The sequence below is a fragment of the Peromyscus leucopus genome, chromosome 1 (assembly GCF_004664715.2).
Source record: "Peromyscus leucopus breed LL Stock chromosome 1, UCI_PerLeu_2.1, whole genome shotgun sequence".
Classification (NCBI taxonomy): Eukaryota; Metazoa; Chordata; class Mammalia; order Rodentia; family Cricetidae; genus Peromyscus; species Peromyscus leucopus.
Window position 1 is genome coordinate 104,611,603 of NC_051063.1, and position 15,062 is coordinate 104,626,664.

General features: G+C 43.1%; 1 protein-coding gene across 1 annotated transcript in view; it reads right to left on the reverse strand.

Moving 5' to 3' along the window:
* C2cd3 (C2 domain containing 3 centriole elongation regulator) overlaps positions 1-15,062 on the reverse strand; it is a 118,299-nt gene that overhangs the window by 66,975 nt on the left and 36,262 nt on the right. The window contains 6 exon segments of the mRNA XM_028877526.2: positions 1,214-1,705; positions 3,976-4,098; positions 7,255-7,373; positions 10,250-10,362; positions 11,048-11,272; positions 11,924-12,075. Of these exon segments, the coding sequence (XP_028733359.1) occupies positions 1,214-1,705; positions 3,976-4,098; positions 7,255-7,373; positions 10,250-10,362; positions 11,048-11,272; positions 11,924-12,075 (1,224 nt within the window).

Here is a 15,062-nt window from a genome sequence, read left to right on the forward strand (position 1 = left end):
GCCTGGAGAAAGAGTTTTGAAGCCTTTGTCAAAGGGTTGCTAATCCAGTGCCTAGACAACATTTAATAAAATAAATCAAATGCAACAAACAAACAAACACCTCCTGTTTAACATGTGCCATAGCAAGTAACAAAGCCAGCTGTTCATCTGGATTTTTCATGTAAAATTATTCTAGAATAAGCTAGCTAGTAGATGAACTAGGGATCTACAGCTAAGAGGAGCTCCATCCATTTAATAGTAGTGGTAAGAGGCCACCTATTTGAAGGAATGCAAGTGGTAGGCCATCTTTGAATTCTTTCATTTGCACAGCCTTACTGACTATCTGGTACATGCTAGGCAATGTAGTGTGACGGTGCTTTGGAGACACCCAGGTGCTGCTGTTCGGCCGACAATCATAGCCGACCCTGGAGGGAAACGTCTGACCTACACACAAGTGCAGATTTGGAAGTTACCTTCACAGAATGAAGCTGAAGCGTGTGTCCATGGGAGAACAGGGAGATCAGAATTCAGCAAGAGCAGAGGTGGGGGCCTGACAGTTAAAGCTAGAGAGGAAGGAGAAGGTGCTGGGGCCTCCACCCTTTTCCTAATGGAGGGGTGCCTGCCAAACGTACCCCACCCTTCCCAAGGAAAATGAGCCAGGTTTTCTCTTGGCCTGAAGACTGAACGTGATCAGCTGCGAGTCAGGAAGAAAACCAGAGTGGCTTGCTGTGGATGGAGCTCAGTGGTAGAGTGCTTGCCTAACACATGCAAGGCCTTAGGTTCAATCATCAGTGTTATAAAAAAAAAGGCACCAGCACTAAATTCTACTGAAGAATCAAGAGATGGATATTAAAACAGAGAATAAATGAGAGAAAACAGATAACTAAAAAACCGAAGAGCTTAGAGATAAGAGAAAGGTGGGGAGTTTAACTGATAGTTCTAAAAGAAGAAGAAGGAATAGACGCTAGACTTAGGCAAACAGAACAATGGTAGACAGACTTAGGCAAACAGAACAATGGTAGACAGACTTAGGCAAACAGAACAATGGTAGACAGGCAGAAACAAACAGAGATCCAAACTTTGGGCAGTATCAGTTCCTCCCATCAACATAGCACACTGACAGCTCCCAAAGTCTCTTCAATATGAAACTCTACACTTAAGACAGAATTATAATTAGGAGACATTTGTCTCCTGCTCCATAAACCACAAACCGACAGGAAACACACAAAGTTACCTGAGAAAAATTAAAGACAGGCTGTGCTGTGCCCCACGAGATGGCAGACGTGGTGACCTCCTCTGTGCTGAAGAGCTTGCACTTTATATAAACGTTGCAGGGTGGTGGTTTCTCTGGCTCTCCAGAAACAAAACCTTTCCCATCTGGCACCATCAACAGTACATGTAATAGTAAAGCATTGTCTTTGCTTGACCCGTTTGTTTGATGGACTAAACTGTGATTTGGCATAGTCATGAAGCCTGAGGAATCTGAGGCTATAGGGTTTGCGGACTTTGGGTTGGGGAGCACTAAATTCTGTGTTTTCTTTGCAGTTTCCTCATGAATTTGATTTGAGTTCTGTGGATTTTTGGTACAGGTTGTATCCTGGAGTGTTTCTGGTAGTATCATATCTAGACCTGGAGCAGCAGAAAGTGGAATATGTTGGGTGCTGCTACTCAACTTAGCACTGACACCAGTGAAATCCTTGTTGCCCAAGACAAGCTCCATGGTGACCTAGAAAACACAAAAGGAGAAGCAGCAGTAAGAATGTCTCGTAGAACTGGAATCAGAACTTTGGAGCTGATAGCAAACAAGAATGAACTCATCCATCCATCCTCAAATACTAACAGATATATATATATATATATGTCAATTTGCCAGACTAACAGAAACCAGGCAGATTACTTACCAGCATAAGATGGTAAGTAATCATCCCAGAAAATCATCTTGTACCAGAAAATAAGGAAATGCTAAGAAAATGATGAAGACATGTATAATTGACAGACTCCTGCTGAAGAAGCTCCTACTGGCCAAGTCAGAATTAGATCATTGTAGATCAGTGGTTCTCAACCTTCACTTTAATACAGAATTAGTAACAGCAACAGATTATATAACCTATTGAATAATGTAAGAATTTGTCAGTTCACACTAACACAAAATTAACCTGGAAAGGGACAGTAACTCCTCCTTATCATTGTGCAGAATAATGTCAACCAGTAAATGCTCAGAGAGTTGGAGGAAGCTCTGTGGTAGAGCAAGTACATACGGGCACAAAGCTCCAAGTTCCACCCTTTTTTTTTTTTTTTTTTTTTCCAGTGCTGGAGGAAAAAAATAAAAACAACAGCACTAGAAACATGAAGTTAGAAATCACCACTTTAAGCTAAGTGTTCCTACCATGTAGATCAGTGGTTCTCAACCTTCACTTTAATACAGTTCCTCATGGTGTGCTGACCCCAACCATAAAATTATTTTCATTGCTACTTCATAACTGTCATTTTGCTACTGTTATGAATTGTAACCTAAGTATCTGATATAAACTCCTGTGAAGGGGTCACTCAACCTCCAAGAGTTGCGACCCACAGGTTGAGAACCATTGCTGTAGGGCAAGAACAGAAACAATTTCCAGTTCATCTATCCAATGTATTACCCTTCAAGACTTCAACTTCGTAGTCAAGAATGGAGCAAACAGGTGGGAACTAACACTTGGATGAGGATGATTAGTTTCAGGTCAACCTGGGCTACATAGGGAGACCCTGTTTCAGTAAACAAGGTGGCTTGGGGAACAGCAGCATGAACAAGCATGGCACTTCAGTGATCCAACCTTTCAACACCACCACTTGTTGTCATGTATAAAATCCATGAGTGAGCATCAGGCAGTGGAGCTATAAAAACAATGCAAAAACAAACAAACAAACAAACAAACAAAGCCCCCATGTTTTAAGTACGTTTATCGTTTTGTGTTGGGTCACGTGCCTGTTGGGCTATGGGTTAGACATGCCTGTACTGGATTTGTCTGACTTGACTATTGGTAGGGAAGGTGAAGGAGAAGCGGGTAACACACTGAAGCCTTGCACTTTATCCTTTGGGTGATTAGGAGTGAGGAGAATGTTTTAGGGCATGAGTATGGAAATTCCCAAAACTGAAAAACTAGAGTTGGGCATGGTGGCCAGTGCTCAGGAGGCTAAGAGGCAGGAGGATTGCAGGTTTGAAAGGAAGCTTGTACTACATAGTGAGTTCCAGGCCAGCTTGGGCTACATAGTGAGATTTCTGTCTCCAAAACCAAACCAGAAAACTTAATGTGATTCCAAACGAAGCTGTACTGAATCCCCGTATTCAAATCCTGCTATCTGAGACATCCCGAGGCTGCTAACACAGGGAGGAGCCTTTCTCTAAGGCACCTCAGCACTCACTCCAGCAGGCGCACACTGCTGCTTCTCTTTGTTCCTTCCCTGCTGCAAATCTGGTCTAAGCATCATCCAGCATCTTTCCAGGACGAATGCTTCAGCGTTTCCATTTTCCCTTTACTCCCTATAATGTACTGTCTACACAGAATACTTTAAATTGACAATAAGATGTCATGCCAATGCTCTGGTGTCTTTTCTTTGACTCACAGGCCAAAATTTAAACACTGCCTTGACCTAAAAAGACGTGAATTTCACTCTTACCTCCTATGTATACAACTCTATTTTCTATCCTTTGACTCTTGCTTGCTATCCAGTGGTAAAAATCCTTAGGGCTTTTATATGTGCTTTGACTTTTCTTCTCTTTTTCTTCAACTATCACCTTAGACACCAGCTCCTTGGAGAGGGCTTGTCTGCCCATCTCCTGTTTCCTCCCTGGCAATATTGTACATATCTATTGCCTTCAAGGCACTCTACTGCTCTTCAGCAGAAGCCTCCCCACTGCGGAGACCTGCTTTTCCTGTTCACAGCTATAGTCTCAGTGCTAGGCTCAGGGTCATGCTCAGGAAATACCTGTGACTTTCTGGATGTATCCCCACATACCTTTAGGGGGCCAAGTGAAGACGAGCCATCTTCCTGTTGCACTGGAAGCTGGTTACTGAAAGAAAGCAGCTCTGACTGAATGACAGCACGCAAAGGGAGGGATGCAGATCCAATGACTTCTGGCTGACAGAATAAGGAAAGAAAAGCTTAAGGAGAGCCACGGGGGACTTTAACTGAAGTGATAGCTTGTGATGGCTTGTGAGAGAATAGGCGGCCAACAATGCCACCATATCCATAAAAGCTTTCTCTTTCCCTTCTGGGTTTTACTGTTTTCGCCTAGAAAACACAGATTACAGAGGACTTCATAAGCTACAAAAAAGCATCTTTCTCTAGTAAAACTTAGTTCTTGCATACTGATTTCTTCAGTAAGCTTCATTAACTAATGTCTTAAGACTGAGAAAATCACACGATATGCCTGATGCTATTGAGGCTACAAAGGAGCAAAGGCTGTCACATGAACAAGCTAGAAGAAAAGCTATGCACAAATTGCATGTTAAGAGTAGTTAATAACCAAAAACAACTAAATGTCTATGCAGTGGTTCTCAACCGTGGGTCTTGACCCACTGGGGGGGGGTCACATAGCAGATATTCACATTACAATTCATAACACTAGCAAAATTACAGTTGTGAAGTATCAATGAAATAAATGTATGGTGGGGGGTCACCACAACACTGTATTAAATAAAGGGCTGCAGCATTCAGAAGGTTGAGAACCACTGGTCTAATAATACATAACAATTAATTCAATTTTAGCATATTCATATAGTTGTATGACAGGCAGCCACCAAAGCAACCAGTTCACAAAAGATTTGATTTTGTTGTTTTTAGATAGGGTCTTACTCTGTAGCGTTGTCTGTCCTGGACTTGCTATGTACACCAGGAAACCCTCCTTCCTGCCTCTGCTTCCCATTTGCTAGGATTACAGGCACGCTCCACCACTGCTGGTCACTAAAGGTTTACAGTAATATGAGCAACACTTGTTACCTTTGATAAAAGTTGAATAATAAATTTGAAGGTCTTAAACAAATTTTAGATGTAGCCAGAGGGAAACCCTCCCTTTACTGGACTGGACAGCAGCTGCATGGAGGCAGGCTTTCCCCACACTTGATCTAACTCAATTTAAAACGGAACGGCAATGGGAAATATGAAAGAAGCAATTGAACTGGCCAGAAAGTTAGGTGTGCTTAATTTACCCAACAGTTCATCGTCACAGGTGTCTCCACTGCTCCCCCACATCTGAGAATGCCATTGACATCAACTCCGGCCAACTGCCAAGCTGCTGGAAAAGCTATTAACTTCCTCTAACGGACTAGAGAACTGGAGACAGATAAGACAGTATCCCTCCAGTCTAAATACAGAATCGAACCAAACCAGCACCATGGAAAACTCACCTAAAAGGTGGCCTCTTTTAGGCAGTCGCTGGGCAAGACCACCACCCAAACCCAACCCTCCATTCTTTCAGAAAATCAGGAATATAAGATGATTTGGAAGACGAGATCAGATACCATTAAGATAGCCCCAAGGAGGCTTATCTAAACACAAATACATAATTCCCCAAACATTAAATTATGTGGAAAACTATTTCATTAAAAGAAAAATAAAGTAAAAAACCCATGACACATGTTAAATAAAAAAAAAACCCCAACAAACAAAAGATACATACAAAATTATGTAACACATTGTGCTCAATTGAAAGGCATGTTAGCAGGGCCTAGCTCTACAGGTCTGTAATCTCAGCTACTTAGGAAGCTAAGGAAGAATAGAAAGTTCGGTATCTTCCTGCACGAAAGTGAGTTCAAGGCCAGCCTAGTAACTTACTGAGTGCTTGATCAAGATAAAAAGTAAAAAGATGTCTGGGGTTCAGTAATAGAGAACTTGGCAACCACTTTTGAGGTCCTAGGTTCAATCCTTAGTAACACACACACACACACACACACACACACACACACACACACACATACACACAAAGTAAATAAATAAGTTAAACACAAATATTAAATGTAAAAAATCCCAATGTTAACAATAGCTATTTCTTAGTGATAGAAGATTTTTTTTTTCTTTTTTTCTGCTTTTGAAATAGGGTCTCACTGTGTAGCCATGGCTGGCCTGGAACTTGCTACATAGGCAGCCTGGCTCTAAACTTCCAGAATTCCATCTGCTTCTACCTTGGAAGTATTGGGATTAAAGGCATGTGCCACTATGCCAGGTTGTAGGCAAAGTTTGCCTTCTTGGTCGTTGGTATTCAAATGGAAAAACATTTTTCAAGTTATAAAAAATAATGTTTGGGCCGGGTGGTGGTGGCGCACGCCTTTAATCCCAGCACTCGGGAGGCAGAGGCAGGCGGATCTCTGTGAGTTCGAGGCCAGCCTGGGCTACCAAGTGAGTTCCAGGAAAGGCGCAAAGCTACACAAGAGAAACCCTGTCTCGGAAAAAAAAAAAAAAATGTGAAATTCTTTTATAATTAGAAAAAAGCCATGAACTAGGTTTAGGGAAATGCAATGTAATTAAAATGTTAACTGAGGTTGTCTTGAAGTTTCCTCATGACTGAACAAGTCTGATTTTTACTCCTTCTTCTTCCTGTTTTGCCATTTTTCTAAGAGGTTGTACTGTTTATATTCTGGGGTGCATTCACCTATTCACACCAGAGACAGAGTCTCATCACCTGGGTTGCTCTTTCACTGAAGGAGGGGACACTTGCCAGTGAACTTTCTAAACGGGAACTATTTGAACAATCGCTACCTACAGTTTTATTATTTTGGGTGTGGGCTGGGTACTCTAGGGACTAAGGCCCACATGAAATGCCTGCACAGATACTATCACTGCCCTGCAGTGAACAAGCACAGCAGAAGGTCAAGGACATGGGTTCTGGCAGCTGTGGTTGACACACTCCTGCAATCCTAGTGCTTAGAAGGCTGAGGAGGGAGACCTCAAGTTCAAGACCAGCCTGGGTTACATAAATGAGATCCTATCTCAAAAAAAACAAAACAAAACAAAACAAAAAAAAACACCCAGACCAGACCAGAATAGACCAAGAACTTGCAAGATGCAAGCAGAGTTAGAGTGGGAATCTCCGACAAGTCACTGAACACAAGTCTCAGTTTCTTCTTCTAGGAAATGAAGGCGATAATGTACTTAATTCATAGAGCTGTTGCCATTATTGGATTTGACAGTGTGCTGGAAGATAGTATTGAGCATAGTAACATTTGTGTTACTAGATCCCAGAAATCTCGTTTATCTAGGAAAATGCCTGGTGTGAACGGCAAGGCTCAAATGACTTACCTTTTTCTGTGGGGGTTTCTTTGCATAAATTTGGAAGTTGAGGTTAGAATTCCACCAGTGCTCTATCATTGGGCCACCAAACTCTATTGGACACACAAATCGCTGCTGGAATTTCACCACTGTGAAGGAGAACAGATAAACAGGCACAGGTCACACAAACTAACCACAGCCATCATTAATCCTTGCTTTGACTCTACCCGCCCTTTTCAAGTTCTTTCAGGAATTCAGTGTGACTTCGTATAATCAAAGGCTGTAGGAGTTATACTATTCAGCTTTGCTATGAGAAATGCTCATCAAACGGGAACCAGGATATAAAAGGAGACCGTGGCCAAGACACTGTGGGTTTTTTTTTTTTTTGGTTTTTCAAGACAGGGTTTCTCCATGTGGTTTTGGTGCCTGTCCTGGATCTCGCTCTGTAGACCAGGCTGGCCTTGAACTCACAGAGATCCGCCAGCCTCTGTCTCCTGAGTGCTGGGATTAAAGGCATGTGCCACTGCCGCCCTGCCAGACATTGTGTTTTTTTAAATGTTTGTTTATTTATTTTGAGATCAGGTCTCACTGTGTAGCCCTGGCTGGCTTGGAACTCACAGGGATCTGCCTGCCTCTGCCTCCTAATCCTGGGATTGAGGTGTGCACTACTATGACCTAGCAAACATGACTGTTTTTGAAAATCAGGTAGGCAAGCGACTCAACAGAAAAAGGAGATTAACTAGGGGGAAGCCTAGGGAGAAATGAATTCATAGAAGAATAAAATTAAAAATTCCAGTAATAAAAGTAAGCTAACTTTCTCGCTAACAGACAAGACACTCAGGCTGTCATTCAGATGGAGTATCAACTGCTCATGCTAGTTAGCTGTGTCAGGTGGAGTAGAGGCCTTCTGTGAATAGCCAGGGCTTTCTGCTGTAAAAGGTGAAGTGACAGTGGCATTTAGTTTGTCTTCACTGATACGCAGCTTCATCTAGGAAATAAGAAATCTGAGAATAAAATCAAAGGAGATGTGCTTCAGCTTCAGGTCTATTACTTGGGGTCCATTTGTCACCTGTAAGATTCCTTCCTGTCCATTCACTTCTGGGCTTCTTTAATAGGTCTGCAGAACTCTCATCAACAGCCCAGTTATGTAGAGATTCTGGCACTGAGTCCTCACTCTTTTAAATCGCCAGTTTTCATTTACTTTTCTCTGTTCATTTGTGGCAATCTTAATTCTTGACTCTCACCTTCTCATTACTCTTAGGCAGAATATGGGTCTTCATCCACACACAGGTCAAAAGGCCTGTGCCCAGTCACCATGAGATCAATTTCTCTGGCTGCTACACCCAGGAAAATGATGGTAACACTTATACCTCTTTTGGGCACCAGGAAGGTCAATTGAGGGGACAAATAAGACTATGGGTACAGTAGTAGTTCTTAATGAACAAACTGAATTCTATTGCAATATGGTGTTAAGACTGCTCCTTCCTACCTGGGCACATGTCCTCATAATTACTATATCAATCATAAAATTCTGTTCCTCAAAGCCTTTTTAGTACTGAGTGACTGTGGCAATGGAAGAAATCTGTATAAGTTGCTAACCATGTCTTAGAGAAAGTTTTTTAGAGTTGAAAGAGATCATGAAATACATGGTCTAATTTATATTAAGAGTGGCCTAAAGACAAAAAGTGACTGCTAAGATCACACAATTAGTGTTTGGTATGATCAAAGTGAGGACCCAGTCTTCAAAGCAGACTCTATTAGGAAAGCAGCTGTAGGGCGAGTAGACAGCTCAGAGGTTAAAATCATGTGTTGCCAAGGCTGATAACTTGAGTTCCATTCCTGAGCCCACACCAGAAGGAGAGAATTGACTCCTATAAGTTGTGCTGAACTTCCACACCTGCTGGTGCCCCTCACGTCCAACTTCACAGCAAAATTAAATTTAAAAAACGTGATTAAAAAAATAAGAGCAACTGTAATATTAGGTTACAGGAATATATATTATTTTGGTGTCTTTGTTTACAACAAGAAAGAAAATAAAAGACAATATCGAAGTATAAGGGACAAAAGAAAAAATAGACAAAATCAACTACATTAGATAAAATCAACTACATAAAAACAAAAAACTTGGGGTTGGGGATTTAGCTCAGTGGTAGAGTCCTTGCCTAGCAAGCGCAAGGCCCTGGGTTCAGTCCTCAGCTCCAGAAAAAAACAAACAAACAAACAAACAAACAAAAAACCAACTTTTATACTTGTGCAAGCTAGTTTTCTGTCAACTTGATACAAGCTATAGTCACTGGAGTGGTGGGACCCTCAACTGAGAAAATGACCAGTAAGATAGGGCTCTGTAGGGCATTTTCTTTTCTTTTCTTTTTTTTTGAGACAGAGTTTCTCTGTGTAGCTTTGCGCCTTTCCTGGAACTCACTTTGTATACCAGGATGGCCTCGAACTCACAAAGATCTACCTGCCTCTGCCTCCCGAGTGCTTGGGATTAAAGGTGTGCACCACCACTGTCACAGCTGGGCATTTTCTTAATTAGTGAATGATGGGGAGGGCCCAGCCCATTGTGGGTAGATTCACTCCTGGGCAGGTGGTCCTGAGTTCTATAAGAAAGCAGGCTGAGCAAGCCATGGGAAGCAAGCCATGGGAAGCAAGCCAGTAAGCAGCACCCCTCTACTGTCAGCTCTTGCCTCTAGTATCCTGCCTTGTTTAAGTCCCTGTCCTGACTTCCTTTGATGATGGCTAAGATGTGGACATATAAGCCAAATAAACGCTGTCTTCCCATTGCAATAGTAACCCTAAGACATTACTATAAACAATACCATCTACAGATAGGCATGGGGCACATTCCTGAAATCCCAGTACTTGGGAAGCCAAGGTAGCATGACTGAAAGCTGGAGGTCAGCCTCGTCTACATAGTGAGACCATTTTAAAAAGCAAACACCAGGCCATGGGTGGTGGCACACACTTCTAATTCTAGCACTCTGGTCAGGGGCAGTGATCAGCAGAACAGCAGCACGCTTTTTACCTCCATCTGTGATTTTACTGGAGGCGAGTCGCACGACCTCAGTGATCAAAGCTGTCTTTGTCAGTCCACTTTTAGAAAAGCCCACAGGAAAGTGATACTCCACAAAGAAAGTGCTGCAAGAAAAAACAATGATTTAAGAAAAGTAAGTGTGTGTGTGTGTTGCTAGAGAGATGGCTCAGCAGTTCAGGGAACTTGATGCTCTTGCAAAGAACCCAAGTAACGTTTCTAGCACCCACATGGGTCCAGTGCCAGGGAATCCAATGCCCTCTTCTGACCTCCTTGGGCACCACACACACATGGTACACAAATAGGCAAAACACCCAGATATATAAAAATCTAAAACTAAACTAAACAAAAAGTGGATGTATTTTCCGCCTCTCTCTCTTTGAAGTTCCCATTTCCAGGATTGCATGGCCTCAGAGGTCACTTAGAGCACCCACCATACGTTCAACATGAACCATCTATCGGCCCCTGAGGTTGATCTATCGGCCCCTGAGGTTGATCTATCGGCCCCTGAGGTCGATCTATCGGCCCCTGAGGTTGATCTATCGGCCCCTGAGGTACTATGCTACAGACAGGCATCTTAGGTGCCTGTCTCTCTTGCTATAACTGTAAGAGCTGTAAGAATGGTTTCCAACCTAGCTTCTTTATTCTAGATTTACCCTCATTTTTGGGAACTCCAAATCACTTTTATTGATGGAAAATGTACATGGAAACAAGTCGTAAAACGAGTTACACCTTTCCTATTATCGGCCACGCTTTCCCCCAAAGCCATTTCGCTTTCTTATTTAGATATACCGCTTTTTTGCTGCTGCTGCTGCTGCTGCTGCTGGCTTTGGTGGTTTCCCGGCAAAGCTTTTTCTGCTTGGTGTCATGTGTGGACTCTCTGGAGGGACTCCCATGGTTTCAACGATGATTCTGACTGAATGTACTCTACCCAGAAGCGCCAGTCTGTCCACACTTAGTGATGTCGCCGGGGCATGTACTGGAATTCTTGAGAGCTCTTGTTCGTCAACCACACTTCTGCAAGTTCACAGACAGGTAGGCATGAGTTAGAGGCCCAGCTGGCAACAATCGAGCTGCACAGGAGGAAAGAGGTCGAGCAGCACGTATTTCTTTTCAAAGGCAAGTGTAGGAACAGCTCTGTTTTCTTTGAGACAGTCTGCCTCACGATGTAGCCCAGGCTGGTCTGAAACCCCCATTCTGCTTCTGCTCCCATGGCGGGCTAGAAGGGCAGTCTAACTTACTCTAGCTTACCCACTCTGCTAATCTTGTGACCATGTCACTCGGTGCCTTCCTCTCCACATTCCCACACGGCTATGATCACGGTCCACGCACACACAACCCACTCTCCTGTTTTCTTCACAACCCTCTTCTCATGCATCGTCTTTTTTTTTTTTTTTTTTTTTTTACTTTTTGACTTTTTGAGACAGGGTTTCTCTATGTAGCTCTGGGTGTCCTGGAACTCAAGACATCGACCTGGTTTCCTTGAACTCACAGAGCTCAACCTACCTCTGCCTGCTGAGTTGTGCATTACCTTTAAAGGGACTGAAATTCTTCAGTGAGCTGCCATAACTTAAGTAATGCAGGCAGCCTTGGCCGAATCCAGGCCTTTTCCCTGCGGCAATGGCCCTGCTCTGCTTTCGCCTGCACCGAGCATTCACAGAGGCTCACCTGCTTTTCTTGTCAGCTGCCCTCTTCCTCAGCTTGTGCTCGCCTGACCCTACCACCTTAGACCTGCCAGAGGCTTTGGACTGGGTCACTGTTTGAGAAGGCTCCATGCTATCATCTCCACTGAGGAAATCGCTGGCGCTGACTTCAGATTTCTGGGGAGATAAACAGAAGGCACGGCATTGAAAGACCTCGCTTCAGGGAAGCAGTGACGATCAGTTCTCCAAAAGCAGGCAGCCATTCTTCCCGAAAGCACCATTCTCTTAAAGAGATAACTGAGAGCAGGCATTTACTCCGCATTGTTCCCGGGTATACAAAAACAATCCGCAGGTCACACAGATAAGCTCTAAGTCCATTCAGTAAACAAGAAGACACAAGTGTGCTCAGGGAGACCACCGTCCTGACTGTCCACTGTCACGTGTACGCAGGTGTGTTCCTGTCTTTACAAGTGGAAAAAGCCAGGCAGCTTGTTTGTGATCCCTAGCTATAAGGAGGAAATCCACATTTTGATCTCCATGATTTTTGAAGTCTGTCTTTCTATTATAGTTTGAGGCAGAATGGCTGTTACAATGTCACCTAACCGGGTGCAAAGATTGCCCCCCCCACTATCCATATGCTAAGTAATTCATTCTGTTTTTAATCTTGCTTAAAAAGTTAATGACTCTATTTCACAAATTGCCTTCATGAAAGAAATCAGTTGAAAAATCCCCTTTAATTTCATTTTTGAGAAAAGTCATCTACTGTAATTGACTAAATTAGCCTCTTGAATTACAAAATGCAAAACAAACAGAGAAGGTGGAATTACAATTATTTGGCTTCAGATTCAAAAGGGCCCACAGTATCTAACACACAGTGTGCTCGGGAAGGAAGGCCCAAAGTATCTAACACACAGTGTGCTCAGGAAGACACACAGTATCTAACATGCAGTGTGCTCAGGAAGACACAGTATCTAACACGCAGTGTGCTCAGGAAGACACAGTATCTAACACGCAGTGTGCTGGGGAAGGAAGACACAGTATCTAACACGCAGTGTGCTTGGGAAGGAAGACACAGTATCTAACACGAAGTGTGCTGGGGAAGGAAGACACAGTATCTAACATGCAGGGTACTCAGGAAGACACAGTATCTAACACGCAGTGTGCTCAGGAAGGAAGACACAGTATCTAACACGCAGTGTGCTCAGGAAGACACACAGTATCTAACACACAGTGTGCTCAGGAAGACACACAGTATCTAACACGCAGTGTGCTCGGGAAGGAAGACACACAGTATCTAACACGCAATGTGCTCAGGAAGACACACAGTATCTAACACACAGTGTGTTCAGGAAGACACACAGTATCTAACACGCAGTGTGCTCGGGAAGGAAGACACACAGTATTTAACACGCAGTGTGCTCAGGAAGACACACAGTATCTAACACACAGTGTGCTCAGGAAGACACACAGTATCTAACACGCAGTGTGCTCGGGAAGGAAGACACAGTATCTAATACACAGTGTGCTCAGGAAGACACACAGTATCTAACACACAGTGTGCTCAGGAAGACACACAGTATCTAACACGCAGTGTGCTCGGGAAGGAAGACACACAGTATTTAACACGCAGTGTGCTCAGGAAGACACACAGTATCTAACACGCAGTGTGCTCGGGAAGGAAGACACACAGTATTTAACACGCAGTGTGCTCGGGAAGGCCCAGCTACTCAAGCTTGTCTTCTCCAGTTCCCATCTTTCAGCATTTGGGGGTGCATAGTTTGTTGACCCATGATAAGGAGGACAAATTAACTCAAAGATCAAAGAAGAAAGCTTTGTGCTCATAGGTTTTCCTTGGGTGGCTGCTTTTTAAATGAGTATAGATGCCTGGCGTAGTGACACACGCCTTTAATTCCAGCACTTGGGAGGCAAAGGCAGGAGGATCATTTAAGGCCAGCCTGGTCTATATAGTGAGGTCCAGGCCAGCCAGGGCTACATACTGGGATCCTAAAAATAAAAATGGTTAGATGTAAGACAATCAAAATCTAAGTTGGTTTATAGGTTAAAATAAATTAGGGCAAGTACAAATTGGGCTGTTAAAAAGCTTGGAATTCCAGGAACTAAAATCATAGAGCAATAATGCTGCATTTCTAAGCTATGACTATTACTCAATACTAGAATGTTGCCTTTGGAGCAGAACATGTTAAATCCCTGGTCTTCCTGATGCTGCATGATCAACTGGTTCACTGTCTCCATCAACAAACATTTTCTAAAGTTACTTTGCTTACGTAGCATGGGGGATTATTTAGTGCCCTTAAACCATTCATTTATTCATTGTCTTTGCTATATGGTTAATAAAGATAGGACATGTTCCTGTTTATAAAGAACTGCATCAAAGATGTACAATAAAAGTTATGTATAAGACACTGTGAACTTGTGGGCATCAAAGTCTGCTTGGGAGAGTCAAGATGGTTTCCTCCTAGAGTGCCTTTTGAAGAATGCTGTTTACTAGATGGCTAAGAACATTCCCATATTCCCAGTAGAAGGACCAGAAGGAGGAGAAAGTAGGGAAGTACAGGAGCAGCTGGTGTGTTTGAGGATGGGATGCCAGCCTGGAGACACCAGTGAGTAAAGGCCAAAGTGGGAAATGAGGTCAGGGAGGGAAGTCGGGGTGGAGTTCTAAAGCCATGTTTAAAACTTAAGGGAGTGTGGGACAACAAAAGAACACAGGTATCCTGTCAGAATGGCTGGGCATGGATTCCTGTTCTGCTTCTTAACAGCTTACAATGTTTTTATTTTTAAAACTGAGTCTGACTATGCAGCCTTGAATTTGCCTTGGAAGAGCAGGCCTAGAACCTCGGGTCCTGCTTGATTACAGGTGTATATCACCACAGGCCAGTTTCCTTGTATTTCATTTCTAAGTATTTAAATTCCTTGTATTTTAACTATCTAAGCTGTTTTTCATGGAATATAAGACAGAGAAAAGGGGTTGGGGATTTAGCTCAGTGGTAGAGCGCTTGCCTAAAGGCCCTGGGTTCGGTCCTCAGCTGTGGAGGGGACAGAGAAAATACTATTCCATAGGTCTAGTAAAAGAAGTAAGTGAAGTGGTCAATTAAAAACATTTGGTACAGTTCATAATTAATGGCAGACAACATGTAAAGGCCTTG